The 27,983-nt window shown below is 53.2% G+C and overlaps 1 protein-coding gene across 2 annotated transcripts; it reads left to right on the forward strand.

The window, feature by feature from the left end:
- Ehd2 (EH domain containing 2) lies at nucleotides 1-27,861 on the forward strand. Of its 2 annotated transcripts, none has more exons than XM_045134235.1 (6): nucleotides 1-59; nucleotides 5,093-5,537; nucleotides 7,890-7,987; nucleotides 14,284-14,696; nucleotides 23,499-23,663; nucleotides 26,039-27,861. In XM_045134235.1, exons 2-6 carry the CDS (start codon nucleotides 5,134-5,136, stop codon nucleotides 26,588-26,590), a joined length of 1,632 nt encoding a protein of 543 aa, XP_044990170.1. In that variant the 5' UTR covers nucleotides 1-59; nucleotides 5,093-5,133; the 3' UTR covers nucleotides 26,591-27,861. The 2 variants fall into 2 exon arrangements, with proteins under 2 accessions (XP_044990170.1, XP_004672829.1); XM_004672772.2 differs by having other exon boundaries at nucleotides 33-59; nucleotides 5,097-5,537.
- The last annotated feature ends 122 nt before the right edge of the window (nucleotides 27,862-27,983 follow it).

The raw sequence follows: 27,983 nt of genomic DNA on the forward strand, positions 1-27,983 counted from the left end.
CTCACTCGGCTCGGGACGGGACCGCGAGCACAGGCCGCTCCGCGAGCCTTGGACCCCCGGTGAGTGCTCCCCGCGAGCCCCAGCCTGCAGTGGGTCCCCGGACGGCAGCCTTCCTCTCCCCCTGTGACGGTGTCCCCGCCGTTCCCCGCCCTCCTCCCGGTCCCCGCGCTCTTCCTCCTGGACCTCCCAGCTCTCCAGTCCTCTCAGTCCCCCAAGGCTCCCCAGCCCCCCAGTTTCTTCAGACTTCCCCCAGCTCCCAGTCTCTTGCAGCCCTCAATAGTCCCCCATTCTCTCAATGAACCCCAAGTCTACCCCAGCCCCCACGCTCCTCCATGCGCTCCCAGCTCCCCCAGTAGCCCCCAAATTTCCCCCGTCTCCCAAGTCTCCCCAGTTCCTTCTGACTCCCTCAGCCCCAGTCTCTTTCAACCCTCAGTGTTCCTCAGTCTCCCCCCCACAACCGACACCCCCCCTCAAGTCTCCCCCAGTCCCGTACTCTTCCTCCAGGCCCTCCCAGCTCCCCCGTTCCTTCGGACTTCCTCAGTCCCTTTCTGAACCCTCAGTATTCCCCAGCCTCCCCGTGTCCCCCATCCCCACAATCTTCCTAGAGGTGCTCCCAGCTCCCCCAGCACCCCGGAATTCCTCAAGTCCCTCCCAGTCTCTCCCTCCAAGGAGCCTTCCGCCCTGGGCATCCATCTCTGCCCTCCTTGGTCTACTTTGCCAACCGACAGCCATCAACTACCTTGTGGGACCCCCCTGCAGCTACCCCTAAATCATCTTCTGTGAGATGCCCATCAGCCCTGCACTACTGGGCGCGCGGCCCTGGCCCCTCTGTGTCCGCCCCTGCCTCTGATGCCTGCGTCTGCCCTCTCTCCCACCAATCCTCCCCAGTTCCTTTCCTTCCATCCTCCTGCCCCCACCCTTTGAAGCGCCTCTCTGATTTTATTGTCCCAACTTTGGCTGGTCGGGGCCCCTTCGGGCTGGGCTCTGTGTCCCTGCAGCTTGCCCGGGACACTGTTGAGCGCTTGCTCCTTCCCTGCCCCAGCCCTGCGACAGCCATTTCCCTCGATTCTTTCCCTGGAGAAAGGGATTTAGAAACTTCAATCTCACTGAAAGTGCTCCCTCTCTCTCTCTCTCTCTCCCCCCTCCCGGCTCAATCTGAGGTCGCTGAAATGATCAGGAGAGAGAGAGAGACTGAGGCTGAGACTGGTTTAGGGACCATCGGAGGTGGGAAGGAAAGTGAGGCATCACCACAGACCCTGCAGGGCATCGGAAGGCCACCCAGGGCGTGGGACCAGTGGGCTGCCCGCTCCTCACTGCTGTGCGGGCTGCTCTCTCTAGCTCAGACCTAGGATTAGGAGGCGGGCTGTCAGGGGGCCCTTGCCTGGATTCAAATCCCAGCCGCAGCACGTCTAACTCTGTGAACTCGGCCCAGCAAGTATTGCTGCCTTCTAGAGGCTCCAGTGCCTTCTTAGAAAAGTGGGGGTGAGGGCTGGGGAGATGGCTGGCTTAGTGGTTAAGGTGCTTGCCTGCAAAGCCTAAGGACCCAGGTTCAATTCCCCTGTACCCATGTAAGCCAGATGCATAATGCAGCATGTGCATCTGAAGTTTGTTTGCATTAGCTGGAGGTCCTGGCGTGCACATTCACTCTCTCAAATAAATAAAATATTTTTAAAAAGAAGAAGCTAAGATGCACACGCCTTTAATCCCAGCACTCGGGAGGCAGAGGTAGGAGAATCTCTGAGAGTTCAATGCCACCCTGAGAGTACATAGTGAATTCCAGGTTAGCCTGGATTCGAATGAGACCCTACCTCAAAAAAAAAAAAAGGAGCCAGATGTGGTGGCACACGCCTTTAATCCCACCACTTGGGAGGCAGAGGTAGGAGGATCACCATGAGTTCGAGGCCACCCTGAGACTACATAGTGAATTCGAGTGAAACCCTACCTCGAAAAACAAAAACAAAAATAAAAAGAAAAAGGAAAAGGAAAAGTGGGAATGATCAGAGAGCTGTCTGACAAATATGAAGGTTAAGTGAACTAGCACAGGGCTGGGGGCGTGGCTCAGAGGTAGAGCACTTGTCTAGATCCACAGTGAGGGGCTGGGGGCGTGGCTCAGAGGTAGAGCACTTGTCTAGATCCACAGTGAGGGGCTGGGGGCGTGGCTCAGAGGTAGAGCACTTGTCTAGATCCACAGTGAGGGGCTGGGGGCGTGGCTCAGAGGTAGAGCACTTGTCTAGATCCACAGTGAGGGGCTGGGGGCGTGGCTCAGAGGTAGAGCACTTGTCTAGAACCCACAGTGAGGGGCTGGGGGCGTGGCTCAGAGGTAGAGCACTTGTCTAGATCCACAGTGAGGGGCTGGGGGCGTGGTTCAGAGGTAGATCACTTGTCTAGGATCCACAGTAGGGACTGGGGGCGTGGCTCAGAGGTAGAGCACTTGTCTAGATCCACAGTGAGGGGCTGGGGGCGTGGCTCAGAGGTAGAGCACTTGTCTAGGATCCACAGTGAGGAGCTGGGGGCGTGGCTCAGAGGTAGAGCCCTTGTCTAGGATCCACAGTGAGGGGCTGGGGGCGTGGCTCAGAGGTAGAGCCCTTGTCTAGAACCCACAGTGAGGGGCTGAGGGCATGGCTCAGAGGTAGAGCACTTGTCTAGGGTCCACAGTGAGGGGCTGGGGGCGTGGCTCACAGGTAGAGCACTTGTTTAGGATCCACAGTGAGGGGCTGGGGGCATGGGTTGGTGGTAGACTACTTGCCTGGAGTGATAGTTTGAAGGTATGGCCCCCAATAGAGTCGCACACCTGGCATGCCCAAGGCCCTAGGTAGCACACACACACACACACAAGCTGGCACAGTGTAAATGCTATTTCTCGTTAATATCCCAAGCCCCTAAAGACCTGGGTGCACCCAGGCAGCCTCCACAGCCTCATCCTTCTGTCCTGTATCCCCACCAGACAGTACTTCGCTCTTACTACCCAAGAGCCTCTCACACCCCCCTTTTTTTTTTTTTTTTTTTGGTTTTCAAGGTAGGGTCTCACTCTAGCCCAGGCTGACCTGGAATTCACTATGTAGTCTCAGGGTGGCCTGGAACTCATGGCGATCCTCCTACCTCTGCCGAGTGCTGGGATTAAAGGCGTGCGCCACCACGCCCAGCACCCCTGGGCCTTTGCGTATGCATTCCTCTGCTTGAGACCTATGTTTTTCTTGTCCGGCACAATGCTATTCAAAAGTCATTCCTGCCCTGAGTTTCACTATCTCTGCAGGTAACTTCTCCCTTCCTCCCTCCCTCCCTCCCTCTCTCTCTTTCCTCAATGAGGCAGCCTCTCACTCTATCACCGGCCGACCCGGAACTCATTCTGTAGTCCCAGCTGGCCTCAAATTCATGGTGCTCCTCCTCCCTGTCTCTGGAGTGCCAAGATGAAAGACCTGTACCACCACAGGCAACTTCTTATGCAGTTCTGGATATCAGGAATTTTCTCACTAGGGTTCTGGATGGGTGACCCCCTTGACCCTGGCTCTTTTCTGGGGCAAAGGCTCTAAGAGCATGGAATGAGCAACTGTGAAAATGTGCCAAGCGATGGAAGGACAAAGGGAGACAGAAGAAAATAAAAGGATTCAGGAGTGTGTGCTTATTTTTTGGGATGTCAGTTGGTTTGAGACAGGTCTCACCATGTACCCCAGGATGGACTCGAACCCTTTTTGTTTGTTTGCTTGTTTTTGTTTTTCAAGGTAGGGTTTCACTCTGGTCCAGTGGTCCAGGCTGACCTGGAATTAACTGTGTAGTCTCAGGATGGCCTTGAACTCACAGCACTCCTACCTCTGCCTCTCGAGTGCTGAGATTAAAGGTGTGCACCACAAAGCCCTGCTAAACTTTTTTTATTTTTTTTTAGAGAGACAGAGATTGAGAATTGGTGTGCCAGGGCCTCAGCCACTGCAATCAAACTCCAGATGTTTGTGCCACCTAGTGGTCATGTGCAACCTTGTGCTTGCGTCACCTTTTGTACATCTGACTTACGTAGGATCTGGAACGTTGAACACAGATCCTTAGGCTTCACAGGCAGGCATCTTAACCACTAAGCCATCTCTCCCTCTTTTTAAAATATTTTTATTTATTTGATAGAGAGAAAGATGCAGAGGAGAGAGAGAGAATGGGTACACCAGAATGAACTCTAGATGTGTACACTGCCTTGTACATCTGGCTTACGTGGGTACTGGGGAATCAAACCTGGGTCCTGGATATCCATGGCCTCACAATGCCTGACACTACCTGCATAAGACCACCATAAGAGGAAGAAAAGATCATGACATCAAAAGTAAAAGAGAGACTGATTGAGATGGGGAAGGGGTACAATGGAGAATGGAGTTTCAAAGGGGAAAGTGGGGGTAGGGAGGGCATTACCATGGGGTATTTTTTATAATCATGGAAGTTGTTAATTAAAAAAATAAAGAAATAAAAACCTGGGTCCTTTGGCTTTGCAGGCAAGCACCTTAACTGCTAAACCATCTCTCCAGCCCTGGACTAGAACTCTTGCCTCAGCCGCTGGATTCTGGTTTACAAGGGTGCCCAAACACGCCCAGCTCAGGAATGCATTTCTTCCTGGCGCATTCAGTGTTTCTCTCTTTTCTCTTGCTGACTCCCCTTCTTTTTTTGGGGGGGGGAATGGGGGTTTCTAGATAGCGTCTCAGTCTAGCCCAAGCCGACCTGGAATTTCCTATGTAGACCCAAACTGACCTTGAACTCACAGTGATCCTCCTACCTCTGTTGGGTGCTGGGACTAAAGGCGTTTGGCACCCTGCCTGGCACAAAGAGAGTGTCTAGCCACTGCAAACTCCAGACACATGTACCAGTTTGTGCATCTGGCTTTACGTGGGTGCTGAGGAACCAAACTCCGGTTGTTAGGCTTTACAGGCAAACGCCTTAACTGCTGACCCGTGTCTCCCCGGCTTGCCACCTCCTCTTCCTGAACCGTAGCTCGGCTAATCTTTCCCCTCCTGCCACTTGTCACCAGTGCCTCCTGCTCCCCTTCCTGCGGTCCCTCCTCCTGGCCATCCTCCCCACAGCTCTTGGCAGTCCACCATCATGCCTTCTCTTCTTCCCACAGGCAGCTCTCCACTCTCGGACCCAGTGGGCATCGAAGCGACCATGTTCAGCTGGCTGAAGCGGGGTGGGGCTCGGGGCCAGCAGCCCGAGGCCATCCGCACGGTGACCTCGTCCCTCAAGGAGCTGTACCGCAGCAAGCTTTTGCCCCTGGAGGAGCATTACCGCTTTGGAGACTTCCACTCCTCGGCCCTGGAGGACGCCGACTTCGACGGCAAGCCCATGGTGCTGGTGGCTGGTCAGTACAGCACGGGCAAGACCAGTTTCATCCAGTACCTGCTGGAACAAGAGGTCCCCGGCTCCCGCGTGGGGCCCGAGCCCACCACGGACTGCTTCGTGGCCGTCATGCATGGTGAAACCGAGGGCACCGTGCCAGGCAACGCTCTGGTCGTGGACCCAGAGAAGCCCTTCCGCAAACTCAACCCTTTCGGGAATACTTTCCTCAACAGGTGTGGGAGCCACCAGCCATGGGGACATCCATCCCTGGGCACTGCGTGTGTCCAGTCACTGGCTACTTCTCTCCCTTTCTGCTTACACGCGCTTCTTTCTGCCTGTTTCTTGCCCTTCCTGTGTCCTCTCTCCTCCCTCCTCTAGGGGAGCCTGGGTCCCAATCCCGCCTCTGCGGCTGATGGGCTGATGGCCGGGAAGCCTTGGGCAAGTGACTTACCCTCTCTGTGCCTCTCATGCTCATCTGGACAATGGAGGTAACCTAGGGCTATAGTGATGACTTGGAACAGCCCGAGAAACAAATGCGACTTTTCTTTGTTTTTCTCAAAGCAGGGTCTCACTGTGGCCCAGGCTGACCTGGAATTCAGTGTGTAGTCTGAGGCTGGCCTCAAACTCACAGGGATCCTCCCACCTCTGCCTCCTGAGTGCTGGAGTCAAAGGTGTGCGCCACCATGCCTGGCCAAATCTGATTCTTAAATTTTTCCTTTATTTAGTTAGTTGCAAAGAGAAAGAGATGGAGTGTGTGTGTGAATGGGTGCACCTGGGCCTCCAGCAGCTGCAAACGAACTCCAGATGACATTTGACTTTATGTGGGCACTGGGGAACAGAAACCGGGTCATTAGGCTTTCAAGGCAAGTGCCTCAACTGCTGAGCCACCTCTCCAACCACAAATCTGATTTTTTTAAATACTTTTTTAAGGGGCTGGAGAGAGGGCTTAGCAATTAAGTGCTTGACTGTGAAGCCTAAGGACCCTGGTTCGAGGCTCGATTCTCCAGGACCCATGTTACCCAGATGCACAAGGGGGCACACGCATCTGGAGTTCATTTGCAGTGGCTGGAGGCCCTGGTGCACCCATATTCTCTCTCTCTGTCTCTCTCTCTCTCTCTCTGCCTCTTTCTCTCTCTGTCTGTTGCTCTCAAATAAATAAATAAAAATAAACAAAAAAATTAAAAATAACAATAACAATAATTTTTTAAGGGCTGGAGAGATGGCTTAGAGGTTAAATGCTTGCCTGTGAAGCCTAAGGACCCTGGTTCAAGGCTTGATTCCCCAGGACTCACATTAGATAGATCTCTCTATATATATATATTTAAAAACTTATTTAAAAAAATAATAAATTTTTAAAGCCAGGCATGGTGGCTCACGCCTTTAATTCGAGCGCTCAGGAGGCAGAGGTAGGAGGATCACTGAGTTCAAGGCTGCCCTGAGACTGAATTCCAGGTCAGCCTGAGCTGGAGTGAGACCCTACCTCGAAAAACCAAAGAAAAATAATAATAATAAATTTTAAAAAATATTTATTTATTCACTTGCAAGCAGAAAGGGACAGAGAGAAGAGAGACAGGCAGAAATAATAGGTGCTCCAGGACTTCCAGCGCTGCGGACACACTCCAGACACACGCTCCACTTTCTGCACCTGGCCTCATGTGGGGCCTGGGGAATCAAGCCTGGGTCCTTCGGCTTTGTAGGCAAGGGTCTTAACCACTGGACCATCTCTCCAGCCCCTAAAATAAATTTTGTATTTGCAAGAGAGAGGGAAGGAGAAAGAGGCAGATAGAGAGAGAAAAAATGGTCATGCCAGGGCCTTTAGTCACTGCAAACAAACTCCAGATGCATGTGCCACCTTGTGCATTGGCATTATGTGGGTACTGTGGAATCAAACCGGGGTCCTTTAGCTTTTTAAGCAAGTGCCTTGACCACTGAGCCATCTATCCACCCCCAAATCTGATTTTTTTGGGGGGGTTGTTTTTTCAAGGTAGGCTCTCACTCTAGCTCAGGCTGACATGGAATTCACTAAGTAGTGTTAGGGTGGCCTCGAACTCACAGCGATCCTTTTACCTCTGCCTCCTGAATGCTGCAATTAAAAGCGTGCACCACCACATCCGGCTCTGGTTTTTTGTTTTTTTGTTTTTTTTGTTTTTTTTTTGGTCTTTCGAGGTAGGGTCTCACTCTAGCCCAGGCTGACCCGGAATCTACTCTGTTTTCTTAGGGTGGCCTTGAACTCATGGCGATCCTCCTAGTGCTGGGATTAAAGGCATGCACCACCACGCCTTGTCCCTCCTGAGCTTCCCTCTTTCCAGGCCTCCATCTTCCATTCTCTGTTTCTCAATCTCTCTCTCTCTCTCTCTCTCTCTGTCTCTGTGACTTGACAGGCTCATACTGTAGCCCAGTTTGATCTGAATTCACTAAGTAGACCAGGTTCGCCTTGCGCTGATGCTCATCTTCCTGCCTCGGCCTCGGGATTACCAGGGTGACTGGAGTGGGCACCCACACCCAGCTCGCCCTTCTGTGCAGCCCCCGTGACCGCCCCTCTTACTGTCCCTGCTCTGCACTGACCCCTGCCCTTCTGCCCCCAGGTTCATGTGCGCCCAGCTTCCCAACCAGGTGCTAGAGAGCATTAGTATCATTGACACACCCGGTATCCTGTCGGGAGCCAAGCAGAGAGTGAGCCGTGGTGAGTGCACACGGGGGAGGATGGAGTGGGACCCCTGGGCCCGGGAGGAGGCTGGGGCCCGCACCCCTGGATCTGCAGGAGGAGAGCTGACCCCTATATCGGAGAGGAGGGCTGGGGTCTCCCCATGACTCACTTGTGTGCAGGCTAAACCTGGGTTTTCTGTTATTGTTGTTTTCGAGGTAGGATCTCGCTGTAGCCCAGGCTGACCTGGAATTCACTATGGAGTCCCAGGGTGGCCTTGAATTCACGGCGATCCTCCTGCCTCTGCCTCCCCGAGCACTGGGACTAAAGGTGTAGCCACCAGGCCAGGCCGGAGGCTGCCGTTTTTGATAGTGTGGTGGCGGCGCTGGGAGACGGGTGTGAGTAAACACGTGTGAGCAAGCTGTGGCCACATGCCTTGAGACAGGCCGGACCTTGGATACAAGGAGAGGACAGAGACAGGCGGTGGGCATAAGGAGCTTAGAAAAGCTGCAGATCCAGAGAGAGGGAGAGAAGGGCAGGGAGGCTCTGAGCCCAAGCTTGCTTCACGAAGCTCCTGGCTCCAGGACTGGGCCACAGATGGGCCTGGGAAGGAGGGAGAACCTGGGTGGGGGCCAAGGCCAGGCCTGGAATTTATAAACAGCTGTGCAGGGGGAGCAGCGGGGGGGTGAATTCCTGCGGGGCCTCGAGTGAGCCTGTCCCCGCCCGCCCCCGCCCAGGCTTGGGCCGTATTCCCACTCCATCCTCTGTCCCCTTCCCCAAGTCCCCCCCCATCCCAGCATCTGGACCCCCCCCCCACGCCTCCCTGTTCCCGCCTCCTGCAGCCTCGGAGCCAGAAAGTGGGGCAAAGGAGGCTTTGCTGTGGGGCATAGGGGACCTAGAGGCCAGAAAAGAGGCTGAGCCAGGGCAGGGATGGGGTGCAGAGGGTGAGCAGTGCCCTGGCCCCTGTCCAGCAGGGTAGCCCCGAGGGAGAAACACAGGAGGCAGCTGCAGAAGCAATGGAAGGCTTTTGCCAGCCTGGGGAGAGGAATTCCTGAGGCCCCAGCCTGTGGGCGGAGCCTGGGACAGCTGGGGGAGCTGGGCGTCCAGCCTCCACGGGGTGTAGAGGGGTACAGAGAACGTGGTCTCTTTCCTCTGACTCTGGGGGGAGCGGGGCAGAGGTGGTGGCAGTCTGTGTGGAGGTGGGTGATAGTGCAGGGTGGAGCTGGGTGTGTCCTAGTAAGACGTGTCGCCGTGGTGTGGGATGCTCCGTTGTGAGTGTGTGTAGATGTGTAGAATGGGGCTCACGCCTCTGAGGTTGTGTGATCGGAGCGATATGAAGTGTGTGAGTCTGTACCTGTAACCATGCCAGGTTGTGACGTCGTGACTCTGGGAAACTGTGCGGGACTGGGCAGAAGGACTGGGTGGAATTATGTGAGATTATCTCTTTCTCTTTCATTTTTTAAAATGTTTATTTATGGGCTGGAGGGATGACTTAGGAGTTAAGGCATTTGCCTGCAAAGCCAAAGGACCCAGGTTCAATTCCCCAGGACCCACTTTAGCCAGATGCACAAGGGGGCCCACGCATCTGGAATTCATTTGCAGTGGCTGGAGGTCCTGGCACACCCATTCTCTCTCTTTCTCTCCCACTTTCTCTGTCAAATAAATAAATAAAAATAAAATATTTTTTAAAAAATGTTTACTTATTTGTGAGCAGAGAGACCACTGCAAATAACTCCAGAAGCATGGGCCACTTTGTGCATCTGGCTTTACAGGGGTACTGGGAATTGAACCCAGGCCATCAAGCTTTGCACGCAAGTGCCTCTAACTACTGAGACATCTCTCTAGCTTCTCTCTCTCTCTCTCTCTCTCTTTAATTTTTTTATTGGTTTATTTTTATTTATTTATTTGAAAGTGACAGAGAGAGAAAGAGGCAGATAGAGAATGGGCGCGCCAGGGCCTCCAGCCACTGCAAAGAACTCCAGACACGTGTGCCCTTGTACATCTGGCTAATGTGGGTCCTGGAAACTGAGCCTCAAACCCGGGTCCTTAGGCTTCACAGGCAAGCGCTTAACCGCTAAGCCATCTATCTCTCCAGCCCTTCCCCCCCTCCTCTCTCTCTCTCTCTCTCTCTCTCTCTCTCTCTCTCATGCTCTCTCTCTCATGCTCTCTCTCTCCCTCTCCCCTCTCCTCTTTCCCCTCTCCCTCCCTCTCTCTCTCTCTTTCAAGGTAGGGTCTTGCTTTAGCCCAGGCTGCTCTAGAACTCATTCTGTAGTCCCAGGCTGGCCTTGAACTCATAGCAATTCTCTTACATCTGCCTCCTGAGTGCTGGAATTAAAAGCTTGCACCACCACATGCAGCTTGCTTGTTTTTGTTGTTGTTTGTTTTTTTAATTTACTTATCTGCAAGTAGAGAGAGACGGGGACAGACAGAGATAGGGACTATGTGCACCAGGTCCCCTAGCCACTGCAAACAAACTCAAGACACATGCACAACTTTGTGCATCTGGCTTTAAGTGAGTACTGGGAAATCGAACCCAGGTCCTTAGGTTTTGCAGGCAAGTACTTTAACCACTGAGCTTCTCCAGACCCTTGCTTGGTTTTTTGTTTTGTTTTGTTTTGTTTTTTCGAGGTAGGGTCTTACTTTAGCCCAGACTGACCTGGAAATCACTATGTACTCTCAGGGGGATCTCAAACTCATGGCGATCCTCCTACCTCTGCCTTCCCAGTGCTGGGATTAAAGGCTTGTGCCACCATGCCCAGCTTTTTTTTTTTTTTTTTTTTTTTTTCAGCGACTGTTGGTGATTCTAGACAAGGGCTCTACCACCGAGCCCTGCCCCCGGCCTCTCCCTGGTGGATTCTAAGCTCTGCTGCTCTCAACCCTTGTGTGTTACTGAATACAGTTATAAAATGAGAGTGAGCGTGTGTGTCTGAAAGAATACTTATAGCCGACTGTGGTGGCGCGCACCTTTATTCCCAGCACTCAGGAGGCAGAGGTTGGAGGAGAGCTGTGAGTTCAAGGCCAGCCTGAGACTACATAGTAAATCCAGGTCAGCCTAAGCTACAGTGAGACCCTACCTCAAAAATAAACAAACAACAACAACAACAATATATATATATATATATATATATATATACAACACACATATATATACGCACACATGTATAAACATATGTGTGTGTGCTTATGTGAGAAAGTATATGGGCACACCAGGGCTTCTAGCCACTGCAAACGAACTCCAAACACATGCACCACTTTATGTAGGTAATGGGGATTTGTTCCCAGACCAGCAGGCTTTGCAAGCAAGCACTTTTAGCTGCTGAGTCCATTTTCCCAGTGCAGTCTGCTGCTCTTTTTTTGTTGTGGCTTTTTGCATTTGTATGCAAGGTCACATGTGTGGGTGCACATGCATGTGTGTATCGTGAGTGTCATTCTTATCTTTGTCTTTTTTTAATATTTTATTTGTGTTTATTTATTTGAAAGGGAGAGAGGGAGAAAGAGACAGATAGAATGGGTGCACCAGGGCCTCCAGCCACTGCAAATGAGCTCAGGCACAAGTGCCACCTTGTGCATCTGTCTTACCTGAGTACTGTGAGATTGAACCTGGGTCCTTAGGCTTTGCAGGCAAGTGCTTTAACTGCTGAGCCATCTGTCCAGCCCTACCTTTTGTATTTTTTTTATGAGACAGAGAGAAGGAAAATATGAATGAATTGGCATGCCAAGGCCTCCAGCTACTGCACTTGAACTCCAGATGCTTGCACCATCTTGTTTGCATGTGGGACCTTACATGCTCGTGCCACTTTGTGCATCTGGGTTATGTGGGATCTGCAAGTAGAACATGGGACCTTAGGCTTTGCAGGCAAGCACCTTAACTGCTAAGCCATCTCTCCTCTCCAGCCCCCTCCCCTTTTGTGAGGTTGGGTCTCACTCTAGCCCAGGCTGACCTGGAATTCACTATGTAGTCTTAGGATGGCCTCGAACTCACGGCGATCCTCCTACCTCTGCCTCCTGAGTGCTGGGATTAAAGTCGTGTGCCACCATACCCGGCTTGGGAGTCTCTCTTCAGGCATAGTCCACCTCTCAACTTGCCAAGTAGCCTAGATTAGCTGGCCAGCCAACCCTTGGCATCCCGCTGTCTCAGCCTCCCTCTTGCTGGATTTACAGTCATGTGCCACCAGGCCCAGCATTTTACATCACCCCAGTCTCCGTGTTCTCTGGGACGGTGTCTCGCTCTGTAGTACAAGCTGTCTCAAACTGGCCGCCAGCCTCTAGCCTCAGCCTTCTGAGTACTGGGACTGGTGTGAATCACTGCTGATTTGAACTTAATGCTCTGAAAAAGCCACGGCCTTGCTCCGCTGTGCCTCAGTTGCTGCAGATGGGGAGGAATGCCCAGGTGGTGGGAAGGGTTGCTGGGTACCTGGGCAGAGCGCTCAGAGCAGCGTGGGGCACACACTGGGTGCTGTGTGTCGGCTGGCCAGCAGTGCTTTTCTTGGGTGAACATCCCGTTCCTCTGCCACATCCCCATTCCCGGGCTGACTCAACCTCCCTCCCCCCTCCCTCCCTGCGCGTGAGACACACTTTCCAAATGCAGGCCAGGGTGTGTGTGCATACGTGGGGAGGGAAGAGAGGCCCAGCTGTTGCCCCTCCAGTGACCTGTCCCTTCCTCCCCCCAAACAATGTCCCCATATGTCCCCCTCCCTCCCTCAAGGAACCTACTTCCTCTAGGTGGGGGACACAGCACCAGCTGCTCAGAGGGGGGGCCCTCCCCTTGCACCCTCTCTCTGAAGGTCTTATTTCTTTGTTTAGAGCTCACCCATGAGCCTAGCCTGGCTGGCCACTCCGCTTCAGATCCTTCTGTTTCCTCCTTCCTAGGATTGGAGTTACAGACAGGCGTGGCGCCACCACACCCAGAATCTCACATAGGTGCTGGGAATTGAACTCAGGTCCTCAAGCTTATGTGACAAACACTTTATATACTGAGCCATCTTCCCAGCCCTGAGGGTCTGCAATAAACCTGTTTGCTTGCTTGTTGTTTGTTTGTCTTAAAGCAGGGTCTCCCTCTAGCCCAGGCTGATCTGGAGCTCACTCTGTAGCTCAGACTGGCCTTGAACTCTTGGCCATCCTCCCATCTCAGCCTCTGACTGCTTAAAGGATTAAAGGTGTGCACCACCACGCCCGGCCAGATCAATTTTTTAACTTCACACACTTCACTTTCCTTATCTGAAAATGAGATCATAAAGACAGAGCTGGCTGGGTTGTGGTGACACACGCCTTTAGTCCCAGCACTCGGGAGGCAGAGGTAGGAGGATCGCCTTGAGTTCGAGGCCACCCTGAGAATACATAATGAATTCCAGGTCAGCCTGGACTAGAGTGAGACCCTACCTAGAAAAAAAAAAAAAAATTGCCCTGAGGTGGGGAAGCTGGAGAGATGGCTCAGGGGTCCAAGGCGCTTGCCTGCAAAATATGACAGTCCAGCTCTGATTCCCGCATAGCCACATAAAGCATAAAGCCAGCTGCACAAAGTGTTAATGAGTCTGGAGTTCTTTTGCAGTGGCTAGAGGCCATTGTGTGCCTATCCCCGCCCCCCTTGCAAAGAAAGAAACAGAGAGCTTGAGAGATGGCTTAGTGGTACTTGCCTGTGAAGCCTAAGGACCCAGCTTCCATTCCCCAGTACCCACATAAGCCAGATACACAAGGTGGTACGTCTGTCTGGAGTTTGTTTGCAGTGGCTAGGGGCCCATTTTCTCTCCCTCCCAATCTCGGTCTCTCTCTCTCTCCCTTTGTCTGTCTGTCTGTCTCTCTCTCTCTCATAAATAAATAAATAATTTAAAAAAGAAAAAATAGGCCAGGCGTGGTGGTGCATGCCTTTAATCCCAGCACTTGGGAGGCCAAGGTAGGAGGACCGCTGAGAGTTCAAGGCCACCCTGAGACTACATAGTGAATTCCAAGTCAGCCTGAGCCAGCGTGAGACCCTACCTCAGAAATACATAGTGCAGGATGTGGTGCCCTTAAGGAGCTTGCCTGCAAAGCCAAAGGACCCAGGTTGGATTTCCCAAGACCCACATAAGCCAGATGCACAAGGTGGCGGGTGGACGCACCCGGAGTTCATTCGCAGTGGCCGAAGGCCCTGGAGCACCCATTCTCTCTCTCTCAAATAAACATAATAAGCAAAATAAAACGAGAGGGGGAGAGGTTATAGTATGGAAGCGGATTTGGCTAGTTAACCTTGGCACTGCACAGCTCATACAGGTGGCGAGGACTGGGTGCCAGGGGCCGGCTGCAGGGTGGGCTCTGACCTCTGCCCACGTCCCGGTCCCTGTGTGTCCCGCCCGCCGCAGGCTATGACTTCCCGGCCGTGCTGCGCTGGTTCGCCGAGCGCGTGGACCTCATCATCCTGCTCTTCGACGCGCACAAGCTGGAGATCTCGGACGAGTTCTCCGAGGCCATCGGCGCCCTGCGAGGACACGAGGACAAGATCCGCGTGGTGCTCAACAAGGCCGACATGGTGGAGACGCAGCAGCTGATGAGGGTCTACGGGGCGCTCATGTGGGCGCTGGGCAAGGTGGTGGGCACGCCCGAGGTCCTGCGGGTCTACATCGGCTCCTTCTGGTCCCAGCCGCTCCTCGTGCCGGACAACAGGCGACTCTTCGAGCTGGAGGAGCAGGACCTGTTCCGCGACATCCAGGGCCTGCCCCGCCACGCGGCCCTGCGCAAACTCAACGACCTGGTGAAGCGGGCCAGGCTGGTGCGGGTGAGTGGGGCGGCCTGGGGGGACCCCAGGAGCCCGAGGGACGCTATGGAGGGATGGAGGATCGTGTGCCAGGGAGCACCTCAGGAGGCCAAGGGCAGCTCGGAAGTCCTGTCTCCTGACTTAATAGTTCCCATATTAGTTAGTTGTTTCACCCCCTTATTGGGTCATTCTGGTGCAAAGGGAATGAGGTTCAAAGGGAGTAGGTTCTGCAGAGAACCCCTGCACCACCATTACCCTGGAGGAGTTTACTTACTGAGAGGAAGAGATCTGAGTAGGGGTGTGTCACTGCAAACGAGCTCCTGACACATGGGCCACTTTGTGCCTCTGACCGGGAAATTGAACCAGGCCATCAGGCTTTGCAAGCAAGTGCCTTTAACCACCGAGCCATCTCCCCAGCTCACTTTTGGGGTCTTTAAACATTATGTGTATGTGTAGACAACTTCAGGGTGTTGGTTTTTTGGATTTTTTCGAGGTAGGTTCTCATTCTAGCCCAGGCTGACCTGGAATTCGCTTCACTATGGAGTCTCAGGGTGGCCTCGAACTCACGGCGATCCTCCTACCTCTGTCTCCCGAGTGCTGGGATTAAAGGTGCGCTCCACCATGCTTCCTCCACCCTGTTTAAGACGGGGGCTCTTAATTCTTGCCAGTGTGAACGCCAGACTAGCTGGCACGGGAGCTTCCGGATTCTCTTTTGTTTCCCATTGCTCGTTGGGATTACAGACATGTGCCACCTTTGGTCCAACTTTATGTGGGTGCCAGGGGCCCTTAACTGCTGAGCCATCTTCCCACCCCCGTTTTTCTTTCCCCATCTTCCTGCTGCTGTCCCGCTGTTTCTCCCTCTCTGCAGTTTGTCTTTCCTGTCTCTACATCTGTCTCCAGCCATGCCCATGTCCCTAAACAAAAGCCAAGTCCTCACGGTGGCCTGCAGCTTGTCTCCTTCCCCAACGCCTGCACCTGTCCCCATCTCTGACTCCCTTCCGGTCACCTGTTACACTGACTGCCTCAGTCCTGGATGGGGGACTGGCTTAGAAGTACTCTTGGCTCCTCACAGTGTTCACCCCTCCCCCTAACTCACATAGCCCCTTTCTTTTTTCTCCTAGAATTAAAAAAAAAAAAAATTATTTAGCCGGGCGTGGCAGCACACGCCTTTAATCCCAGCACTTCGGAGGCAGAGGTAGGAGGATCTCCATGAGTTCGAGGCCGCCCTGAGACTACATAGTGAAATCCAGTTCAGCCTGGGCCAGAGTGAAACCCTACCTCAAAAAACAAACAAACAAACAAACAACTTGAGAGTCAGAGAGAGAGGGGGAGAGAAAGAGAGAGAGAGAGAGAAGAGGGAGAATGGGCACCCCAACTGCTTACAGAAAACCTCCAGACGCATGCACCACTTTGTCCATCTGGCTTACATGGGTCCTGGAGAATCCAACCTGGATCCTTTGGCTTTGCAGGCAAGCCTTAACTGCTAAGTTATCCTTCTCTCCCCCTTTCTTTCTTTAATTATTTTATTGACAACTTCCATAATTGTAAACAATATCCCATGGTAATTCCTTCCCTCCCCCACCTCCCCCTTTGAAACTCCACTTTCCATCATATCTCCTCCCCCTCTCAATCAGTCTCTCTTTTATTTTGATGCCATGATCTTTTAGCTCCTATTATGATGGTCTTATGTAGGTAGTGTCAGCCACTGTGAGGTCATGGATATCCAGGCCACTTTGGGTTTGGAAGAGTGCATTGTAAGGAGTCCTACCCTTTCTTTGGCTCTTACATTCTTTCTGCCACCTCTTCTGCAATGGACCCCAGGTCTTGGAAGGTGTGATAGAGATATTGCAGTGCTGAGCACTCCTGTCACTTCTTCCCAGCACCATAGTGCCTCTGAGTCATCCCAAGGTCACTGCCACCTGAAAAGAGAAGATTCTCTACCAAAAGTGAGAGTAGCATTAATATAAAGGTTTGAATATTAAGAGAAGTGCTTACTGAGCAGTTTGATAAGCATAGGATATACACTTATCCAGACAGCAGCAGATGTTACACCCCTAGGGCTCGTGACTACCCCTGTTGTAGGTTTTCAGTATCAGGGATGTATTCCCTCCCATGGAGCGGGCCTCCTGTCAAATTAGAGGGCAGCTGGTTTCCACCATGATAGAAGTGCCACTATTGCACCCGTTGGCTCATTTGGCCTGGCTGCCCAAATACAAGGCTTGCAGTGTCCACTGTTGAGTATCTTCACTGGTGATTTCTCTTGCTCCCATTGAACTGCATGCAGCGTGGCTTTTTCCAGATTTTTGTCAGCTGGTCTAGAGGGAGGAGGTTTTCAGCTTAGCTCCAGCAGGATTTCTTTCTTTTTAATATATTTTACTTATTTATTTGAGAGAGAAAGAGGTAGAAACTGAAAGAGAGAATGGGCACACCAGGGCCTTCAGCCACTGCAGACAAATTCCATATGCATGTGCACCTTGTGCATCTGGCTTACGTGGGTCCTGGAGAATCAAACCGGGGTCCTTAGGCTTCTCAGGCAAACTCTTTAACTGCTAAACCATTTCTCCAGCCCTCCAGCAGGATTTCTCAGTGACTTGCAGTCCAAGTATGTGGAGTCTTCAGCAATAGGGTCTTACCATCTATTCCTGGTGGGAAACCAAAGACCTTGGCTATGGCCTGTAATGTTTTGGGGGTATCAGGCTAACCTGGAACGCACAGCTATCCTCTTACCTCTCAACCTCAGAATGCCAGGCTTTAAAAAAATGTATTTTATTTATTGCGGGAGGCGGGGCAGTGGGGGGGGGGAGTGAGCATTAGGGCCTGTAGCCACTGAAAACAAACTCCAGACGCGTGCACCACCATGTCCATCTGACTTACATGGGTTCTGGAGAATTGAACCTAGGTTTCACAGGCAGGTGCCTTAAGTGCTAAAGCATCTTTCCAGCCTCCTCATAACTCCTTTCAAGTGTTTACTCAAGTGTCCTGTTCTCAGGAAGGTACCTCACTCCTAGAGACAATGACCTCCCCCCTTTATCCCTGACCCTGTTGTGTGAGCTGTTTAGCCTGCCCCCCTATTTATTATCTCACTGCCCCACTGGTACTTAAGTCTAACAGAATCGGGGTTCTTAACATTCCTTCAGCGAGGTGTCCCCAGCCACTGGATCTGAACTGCTCTGTAAATATTTATGGAATGAACCACGCCAATCAAACCCTCAGAGTTCTCGCTGGCCTGGGCGGGTGGAACTGGGATGCAGCAGTGACCAGTCTCAGGATGGGGGGCAGTGTCTGCTGGAGAGAAGACAGACCCCATCCGAAAACAATGACAAGCCAGCCTGATCCTGGTTGTAGAAGTCGGGACACTTGGGGATCTTATAGGCTTCATCAAGGTCTCTGTGCTGTCTCAAAAGCACTGATCTGACCAAGCGTGGTGGCTCACACCTTTAATCTCTGCCCTCGGGAGGTAGAGGTAGGAGGATCTCCGTGAGTTCAAGGCCATCCTGAGACTACATAGTGAATTCCAGGTTAGCCTGGACTAGAGTGAAACCCTACCTTGGGGGGGGTGGGATTCAAAGGCACCGGCTGGGGAGCCACGGAAGGGTTGAGTGCGGGAGAATCACAGGCTTGGACTCAAGCTGCCTCCTGGAGGGTGGGTTCAGCCTCGGGGGCTGCAGGGCAGAGGCTGGAGGAGGCCCCTGAAGCAGGCCGGGCCCTGGGGAGGGAGAGGCCAGCGAGGGCATGGCTTTGGGAACGATCTTTGGAGGCCGAGTGGAACATTCGCTGGGGAGGCCTCCAGGGTGGAGGCGGGGCAGGAAGCTGGGCGGCTGAAGAGGCCAAGAAGGAGGTTCTAGGTGGTGGGGCCTGAGGTGTTAGCTTAAGGAGCAGTGAGTCACAGCCCCCACTCCCACCCCAGGAATCCTCTTAGGGAGGGAGTGCCCTGGGTGCCCTGAAACGCCCTGCCCCAAAAAGCTGCAGTCTGGCCCCCTCTTGTCCCTCCATCATCAGTCTGTATCGCCCTCTTTCTCAACTGCTTTCTTTTCTTTGCTCTGTGCACCTTCCCGCCGCCCCCTCTCTCCCCAGTCCGCACCTCCGCCTCACCCCAGGTCCCTCTTTGGGAAAGTAAGAGGTGGCAGCGAGGAGCCCACTGCACCGGGACGGGCCTGGGCCGGACACCTGGCGCCCCAGCCAAGCAGGAGGTGACTCCGGAAACCCGGGACAAACCCCGGCGTCCGACCCGCACCTTGGCCCAGAGCGCGCTTCTTCCTTATCTCTTCCTGCCACCTTCCCTAGCTTCCTTTCTGGAAAAGCCATTAGCACCAGCGCTCCCCTGCCTACCAGCCTTGTGCCCCGGGCGGCCGCGGAGGCCACGCCCCTCCCAGCTGACCACGCCCCTCCCCGCTGCCCACGCCCCTCCCCGCTGCCCACGCCCCTCCCCGCTGCCCCCGACCCACCGCGGCAGCCCCCACCCCCCCTCCTGGCCCAGGCCACGCCCCTCCCCAGTATCTCTCCTTTGCCAGTCCAGCTCTGACCCCCATGGCCTCCCCTTCTAGCCCAGGACCCTCATCCCGGCCACCCTCCTGTCCCCAATGGCCTCTCAGCCCTGTGGACCGCAGCCTCCCGCTGGTCGCACAGGTTCTCACCCTGCTTTCCCAAGGGCGCATGAGGCTTCAGTGTCCCTGTGGCCAAGCTTCACTGACCCTCTTCCTGATGCCAAACCCACGCACCTCACGACACTGCCACACTTGGTCCTGTCGCCAACAATAGCTCAAAGCGTTTACCTCCCTTCATGCTGCCCCCAGAGGTACAAGGGCATTAAGGGCTCCAGGTAATGCGTTCCAAGTGCCTCAGTTTCCCCATCTGGTCGAGGCACGGTGTGGATGAGCCCTCTGGCTCTGCCCTTTGGTGAAAGGTGGTAGCTGCTAGAAGGGGTGATTCCGGGATCTGAAATTTGTGCCGCGTGAGCTTGGGAAAGTCGATCCGTGGGGTGCAGGCCACACCAGGGTGTCTTGCACCTGCAAACGAAGTCCATCTGGCTTTAGGTGGGTGGCTGGGAATTGAACCTGGGCTAGCAGGCAAGTGCCCTTTAACCACTGAGCCATCTCCACAGCCCTCCACCTCCAACCTTATTATTAATTTTTCTGAGGGTCTTGCTCTAGCTCAAACTTACTCTTTTTTTTGTCAGTTTTTCAGGTTTTTAAAAATACTTTATTTTTGTCTATTTACTTGAGAGAATGAGAATGGTTGTGCCAGAGCTCCCAACACTGCAAATGAATTGCAGATGCATGTGCTACCTTGTACATCTGGCTTACGTGGGTCCTGGGGAATCGAACCTGGGACCTTTGGCTTTGCAGGCAAATGCCGTGACTGCTGAGCCATCTCTCCAGCCCGGTTTCTTCAGTTTTTCAAAGTAGGGTCTCACTCTAGCCTAGGCTGACCTAGAATTCACTACATCTTGGACTCACAGGGATCCTCCTACCTCTGCATCCTGAATGCTGGGATTAAAGGTGTGTGCCACCACACCTGGCTTCCAACCTTATTCCTTTAATTTTAATTGTTAAAATTTTATTTCTATTTCTTTATGTGAGAGAGAAAGAGGCAGAGAGAGAGAGAATGGGCGCAGGGACAGCAGAACATCCAGCTGCTGCAAGCAAACTACAGACGCATGTGCCAGCTTGTGCATCTGGGTCCTGGGGAATCGAGCCCGGGTCCTTTGTCTTTGCAACTCAAGCACCTTAACTGATGAGCCATCTCTCCAGTCCCTCTATTCTATTTTTATACAAGCATATATATTTAGTTATTGAGCTTCTGGTGAAAAGCCAGTATTCTGCCATCTTCGTCTATTTTTCAATAAGTTATGAGAATGTGGTTCAAAGGTTCCCAAGTTAACTGGTTTATCCCACAACTATTTCCTGAGTGTCGCTGTGCATATTGTCCTGTAGCTGGGGACAAAGGAAATGGACAAGGTTCTAGCCTTGCTGGGCTTGTATTTTTTTTTTTTTGATTATTTTTATTTATTTGAGAGAGATAGAGAAAGAGAGAGATAGAGAGAGAGGGAGAGAATGGATGCACCAGGGCCTCCAGCCACTGCAAACAAACTCCAGATGCATGTGCCACCTTGTGCATATGGCTTATGTGGGTACTGGGAAGCAAGCCTCGAACCCAGGCTTCACAGGCAAGGGCTTAACCACTAAGCCATCTCTCCAGCCCTGGGCTTGTATTTTTAATTAATTAAAAAAATATTTTATTTTTACTTATTTATTTATTTATTTGAGAGAAGAGGGGCCAGAGAGAGAGAGAGAGAGAATGGGCATGCCAGGGCATCCAGCCACTGCAAACAATTCCAGATGCTTGTGCCACCTTGTGCATCTGGCTTACATGTGTTCTGAGGAATCGAACCGTGGTCCTTTGGCTTTATAGGCAAGCACCTTGACCACTGAGCCATTTCTCCAGCCCCCCTGGGCTTGTATTTTGTAGGAGGGAGGTAAAGTAAGTAAGCTGACAGGTAAGACATGACAAATTGAGCTAAACTGTGAAGGGGACAGAGGACGAAAGCACTCGGTAGTGCTGGGATGTCTGGTTGTCCATGGGAGGACCTGGACAGAGTCCCAGGCAGAGCAAGGAGCAAGCAAGAGCCCTGGGTGGGGAAAAGTTGGTATGCTGGCCAGCCAAAGCAGGCAGGTACGGGGGAGGGGGGTGAGAGGAGGGAAAGGAGGGGAGGGTGTGGGGTGAAGTGCCGGAGCCAGCCAGGCAGGACAGTCATGTTCAGAGCTTTTGGTTTCTGTCCCCTTTTCCCCCCTTAAAAATTGTTAGGGGCTGGAGAGAGAGCTCAGTGGTTAAGATACTTGACTGCAATGCCTAATGACCTGGGTTCAATCCCCCAGTATAAATGCACAACGTGGTGCGTGCCTGGGGTTCAGTTTGTTACAATGGCTAGAGGCCCTGGCACACCCATTCTCTCTCTCTCTCTCAACTAAATAAAATATATAATTAAAAATATATATATTGAATACGGCCGGGCATGATGGCGCACGCCTTTAATCCCAGCACTCAGGAGGCAGAGGTAGGAGGATCGCTATAAGTTCAAGACCACCCTGAGACTACAGAGTTAATTCCAGGTCAGCCTGGACCAGAGTGAGACCCTACCTCGAAAAACCAAAAATAAAATAAATATTGAATAGGGCATAGTGGCACAAGCCTTTAATCCCAGCACTCAAGAGGCCAAGGTAGGAGGACCACCGTGAGTTCAAGGCCAACCTGAGACTAAATAGTGAATTCCAGATCAGCTAGGGCTAGAGTGAGACCCTACAAAAAAAAAAAAAAAAAAGTTGTTGGAGGTCCTGGGTGGTGGGGAGATGGCTAGTGATTAAAGATGTTTACTTGCAAGTTTGCCAGTCTGCGTTTGGTTTCCCAGTGCCCACGTAAAACCTGATGCAAAGTGGCACATGTCTTTAATCCCAGCGTGCCTACAGCAATGAAAAAATGAAACCAGGAGAATCTGGGCGTTTCTGGCCAGATAGACTGGAACACCTACAGTGGCTCCAACCAAACAACGAGGGAAAGTGGAGAGAGGGGAAAATGCTCCGAGGTTGTCCTCAGACCTCCACATGCTCATGGTGGCACATTAACACTATACTCACACATGCATGCATGCACACATGCACACACACACACACACACACACACACACACACACACACGGAGATGGAGATAGGAGGGTCAGGAATTTAAGACCAGCCTCAATTACATAGTAACTTTGAGACCTTGTCACAAAAAAAAAAAAAAGAAAGAAAGAAAGAAAGAAAGAAAGAAAGAAAGAAAGAAAGAAAGAAAACAAAGCCAGTCGTGGTGGTGCACGCCTTTAATCACTCGGGAGGCAGAGGTAGGAGTATTGCCATGAATTTGAGGCCACCCTTAGGCTACATAGTGAATTCCAGGTCAGCCTGTACCAGAGTGAGACCCTACCTCAAAAAAAGAAAGAAAGACAGAAAGAAGGAAGGAAGAAGGGGAGAGAAGGAGACTGGGCGTGGTGGCGCACACCTTTAATTCCAGCACTCAGGAGGCAGAGGTAGGAGGATCGCCATGAGTTCAAGGCCACCCTGAGACTACATAGTGAATTCCAGATCAGCCCAGGCTAGAGTGAGACCCTACCTCAACCCCCCCAAAAATGTATTTATTTATTTATTTATTTATTTATTTATTTATTTGCAAGGAGAGAGACAGAGGGAAAAAGTGGACACACCAGGGCCTCCAGCCTCTGCAAATGAACTCCAGATGCATGAGCCACTTTGTGGTACTGGCTTTATGTGGGTACTGGGGAATTGAACCCAGGTCTTTAGGTTTTGCAGGCAAGTGCCTTAACGGTTAAGGCATCTCTCCAACCCCATGTTCTTCCTTATTTGAGCCAGAACGGAGTCTATTACTGACCCTGGAGTTTGCTATTTTTTTCCACAAACTTTGGTGATTCTTGGTTCTTTCCTCCCCTATGGAGATATTTTAAATATACATTGTTTTAAGACTGGAAGCCAGGTGTGGTAGCACACACCTTTAATCCCAGCACTCGGGAGGCAGAGGTAGGAGGACTGTCATGAGTTCGGGGCCACCCTGAGACTACACAGTGAATTCCAGGTCAGCCTGGGCTAGAGGGAGACCCCATCTTAAAAAAAAAAAAAAAAAGGATGAAAGGGAGTTAGGAAGGAAGGGAAGACGAAGAGAGAAGGATGGAAGGAAGAATGGAAGGAGAGAGGGAGGATGGAAAGAAGCAAAGGCGGGAAGGCAGGCAGGTCCTTGCACCCTCCGCGGGCCGCAGCGCCTCAGGTGCGCTCTCCGCAGGTACACGCGTACATCATCAGCTACCTGAAGAAGGAGATGCCCTCCGTGTTCGGGAAGGAGAACAAGAAGAAGCAGCTCATCTTGAAGCTGCCCGTCATCTTCGCCAAGATCCAGCTGGAGCACCACATCTCCCCGGGGGACTTCCCCGACTGCCAGAAGATGCAGGTGGGCGCCCTCTCCACACGGGTTTGGGGGGAAGGGGGGGCAGCTGCAGGGATGTGTGCATGGGCGCCGGGCTCTGTGAGCTGGGATAACGGAGAGAAAACGTCCAGTAATAGTTTCAGGAAGAAGTTACTTCCTTGCCTGGGGTGGTGGCGCACGCCTTTAATCCCAGCACTCGAGAGGCAGAGGTAGGAGGATCGCTGCGGGTGTGAGACTCCTTTAGGCTACCCAGTGAGCTCCAGGCTAGCCCAGGTTCAATGTCAAGACCTTATAGCAAATTCAGTAAAAGGACAAAGGCCATTGGGGAACAGTGGAAGCTCCTGTGTTGCCAGTGTCAGGGTTGGGTGTGGCCACACAGTGAATGCTGCCCCTGGAGGTAAGTGGGACAGGATGCTTGGGCAAATGTGGGCGCAGGTCCGGCTCACAAAGGCAGTGACTCATGCCTACCTGCCTCTGTCCTGAGGTTAACTTAAGCTGACAGCAAGCTTGAGACTTCTTTTTTTTGGGGGGGGGGGATTTTTGAGGTCAGGTCTCACTCTAGCCCAGGCTGACCTGGAATTCACTCTAGTCTCAAGGTGGCCTCGAACTCACAGAGATCCTGCTACCTCTGCCTCCTGAGTGCTGGGATTAAAGGCTTGTGCCATCGGATCTTGCCAGATTTATGGCTTTTACGTTGAGTGTGGTGTTGCACACCTGTAATCTCAGCTCTCAGGGGGTGAGACAGGAGGATGTGGAATTGGAAGCCCAGCCTGGGCTGCAGGTAAAGGCTCCTTCTCATAAAGAAAGACAAAGCCGGACATGATGGCGCACACTTTAATTCCAGCAGCACTGGAGAGGCTGAGGTAGGAGGATCACCATGAGTTTGGGGACACCCTGAGACTACAGAGTGAATTCCAGGTTAGCCTGGGCTTGAGTGAGACCCTAAAAAAATAGAAAAGAAAAAAAAAAGGAAAGACAGCTGTGAAGATGGCTCAGCAATTAAAGGTGCTGGCTTGCAAAGCCTGCTGGCCCACGTTCAAGTCCCCAGTCCCCACGTAGAGCCAGTTCAGAGTGGCTCGGTCATCTAGCACGCACCGGCCCCAGCACGCAACTCTGGGGTCCGCTTCCCCAGCACTCGGAGCCGGAGCGGGTCTGACACAGACTGAGGGCTTCCGCAGGGAGCGCCTTTCCTCAGCCTCCAGTAGCTCTGGGCCTGGATGAGGCGTGCAAGTCTGACCAGAACTTTCTGAAACTAGGAAATAGTCCATGTTAGTATCTGCCTGCTGTCAGGGTGCTAACCTGTTTAAAAGCAACCCCCCCCCACCAGCCAACAGTGTCTGGCAAAGGTCTGACATTTTCTGCGTTAACTGGCGTTTGGAGCGGGATGACTCCTGGCTGAGGGGACTCATCCTGTGCATGGTGGGATATGGACCTAAGTCCATAACTGCCTACTAGATGCCAGGAACACCTCCCACCCACTTGTGACCATCAGAAATGTCCCCACAGTGGGAGACATCACCACCCCCTGGTTGAGAATGGCTAGACTGCTGGGCCTGATTACTTGCGACTGTTACCTGAACTGTTCAGGAGGCTGAGGCAGGAGGATGGCAAGTTCAAGGTGCCGGGCGTGGTGGCGCTTGCCTTTAATCCCAGCACTCAGGAGGCAGAGGTAGGAGGATCGCGGGGAGTTCGAGGCCATCCACTACATAGTGAATTCCAGGTCAGCTTGGGCTACAGTGTGACCCGACCTTGGAAAAAAAAAAAAGTTCAGGGTGTGTCTGGACAATTTATCAACATCCCTTCTCAAAAAGTAAAACAGCCAGGCATGATGGCACATGCCTTTAATCCCAGCATTCAAGAGGCAGAGATAGGAGGATCATAACGAGTTCAAAGCCACCCTGAGACTACATATTGAATTCCAGGTCAGCCTGAGCTAGACTGAGACCCTACCTCAAAAGCAAAAACAAAAAAGAAACAACAGGGCTGAGGCTGTGGCTCAGAGGTAGAGCCCTTGTCTAGGATCCACAGTGACGGGCTGGGGGCGTGGCTCAGAGGTAGAGCACTTGTCTAGATCCACAGTGAGGGGCTGGGGGCGTGGCTCAGAGGTAGAGCACTTGTCTAGATCCACAGTGAGGGGCTGGGGGCGTGGCTCAGAGGTAGAGCACTTGTCTAGATCCACAGTGAGGGGCTGGGGTCGTGGCTCAGAGGTAGAGCACTTGTCTAGATCCACAGTGAGGGGCTGGGGGCGTGGCTCAGAGGTAGAGCCCTTGTCTAGATCCACAGTGAGGGGCTGGGGGCGTGGCTCAGAGGTAGAGCACTTGTCTAGAGTCCACAGTGAGGGGCTGGGGGGTGTTCTCAAGATGGCTCGGGGTGACTCTCTCCATCCCTGTTTTCTCCAGGAGCTGCTGATGGCTCACGACTTCACCAAGTTCCACTCGCTGAAGCCCAAGCTGCTGGAGGCGCTGGACGAGATGCTGATCCACGACATCGCCAAGCTGATGCCGCTGCTGCGGCAGGAGGAGCTGGAGAGCGTGGAGGCGGGCGTGCAGGGCGGGGCTTTCGAGGGCACCCACATGGGGCCCTTCGTGGAGCGCGGCCCCGACGAGGCCATGGAGGACGGCGAGGAGGGCTCCGAAGACGACGCCGAGTGGGTAGTGACCAAGGACAAGTCGAAATACGACGAGATCTTTTACAACCTGGCACCGGCCGACGGCAAGCTGAGCGGCTCCAAGGCCAAGACCTGGATGGTGGGCACCAAGCTGCCCAACTCGGTGCTGGGGCGGATCTGGAAGCTGAGCGACGTCGACCGGGATGGCATGCTGGATGACGAGGAGTTTGCCCTGGCCAGCCACCTCATCGAGGCCAAGCTGGAGGGCCACGGGCTGCCCACCAACTTGCCTCGACGCCTGGTTCCGCCGTCCAAACGGCGCCACAAGGGCTCAGCCGAGTAGAGCAGCCTCGCGCTGCGGCCCTCGCCCCCACTATGCCCTGCTGTGGCTCCCCAGCGCCAGTCAGCTGCACGCGATCTCCTCCCTGGCACACACACACACACCCTGCCTGCCCACCCTGCCCGGCTGTAAGGACGTGGGGAGGGGCTCCTGCCTCTAGCTAGACCACCCTCCCCCCCCCCCAGTCAAAGCACTTAGTGGGAACCAGAGGGAACAGACGAGACTTCTGTGTCTACCTTTCTCACCTCCCCCTCACACAGCGCACTGACCACCGTTCAGCCTTTGAGACAGGGTCTGTCTCTTGCAGCCCAGGCTGGCCTTGAACTCACTGCGTGGCCAAGGGTGATCTTGAACTTCTAATCGTTTTGCCTCAACTTCCCAAGTGCTGGCATTACAAGTGCGTGCCATCATGCAGTGCTGGGGGTCGAAGCCAGCCTTCATGCACGCTAGGCAGGTACTCTTACCAACTGAGTTCCATCCCTCACCCCATCCAAATATTTATTGAGCACTTAACTAAGTGCTGGACCCTGGCAGAGCGCACTGTCCCAGGGGAGGGCATCGACGAGGTCACACAACCACGAATTCCAGAAAGATCCCCTTCACTTCTTTTCATGGGCGAGTTGTCACTTGTGCCTCTCTTCCACTTCCCACCCCGTTATATCCTCAGGTCTTGGGACCATTGCTGGCTCAGAGAGGACAGGCGACCTGCTTCCTCAGATAGACCCCACTTCAGCACCTTCCATCCACTCCCAGGAACCCCTGAGATACTGAACACACCCAACTTTCACAAGGACCCTCGGGCAGGAAGAAAAGAAAAGCACTTAAGGTCCTTGCTCCTCCCACGATGGCTTCTAGCCTATACCCAGTGTCCCTGACACCCATCGCCAAGCAGGTTCCCCGAGTTTTGGGACTGTAACATCCTGCCCACCTTCAGGTCGTATTTAAGTGGAAGTCCTGCTGTTAGATTTAGAGGCCCCCTGGGCTTTACTGCAGCCCATTGTTTTTTCTTCAGGGATGTCCTGGGGGTGTGGCTCTTGGTGCTACAGTCTTCCCCCCTCCCTAACCCCCCCCCCCGCACGCCTCCTTGTGCCTTCACCAGGTATTAGTGCTTGACCCTAGTGGGGGGACCTCACGGAAAAGGGGGAGGGGGAGGAGAGCAAACGACGCCCCCTCTCTAGGCTTCGTGCCGGAATTCCCGGGCCCACCGTCCACTGTCCTGGCCTGGGAACCCAGTGGTGTCGCCACAGAGCCAATAAAGCCGAGGCTGCTGCTTCTGTCGCTGTGGAGCTGTGTTGGTGCGGGACCCTCTAGGGGAAGGGCATCCTGGCGGGACTCGGGGTGGGGGACCCTCGGGGCTCCAGGGGCGGTCCGGCGTGTGACTCAGCTCAGCTCGGCC

Source organism: Jaculus jaculus, chromosome 14, assembly GCF_020740685.1.
Source record: "Jaculus jaculus isolate mJacJac1 chromosome 14, mJacJac1.mat.Y.cur, whole genome shotgun sequence".
NCBI classification, from domain to species: Eukaryota; Metazoa; Chordata; class Mammalia; order Rodentia; family Dipodidae; genus Jaculus; species Jaculus jaculus.

Coding starts and splice junctions, on each gene's coding strand:
- Ehd2 (XM_045134235.1), top strand. CDS start 5,134: ATGTTCAGCTGGCTGAAGCGGGGTGGGGCTCGGGGCCAGCAGCCCGAG. Junction 7,988..14,283: donor CAAGCAGAGAGTGAGCCGTG/GTGAGTGCACAC, acceptor CGCCCGCCGCAG/GCTATGACTTCCCGGCCGTG. Junction 14,697..23,498: donor AGCGGGCCAGGCTGGTGCGG/GTGAGTGGGGCG, acceptor CGCTCTCCGCAG/GTACACGCGTACATCATCAG.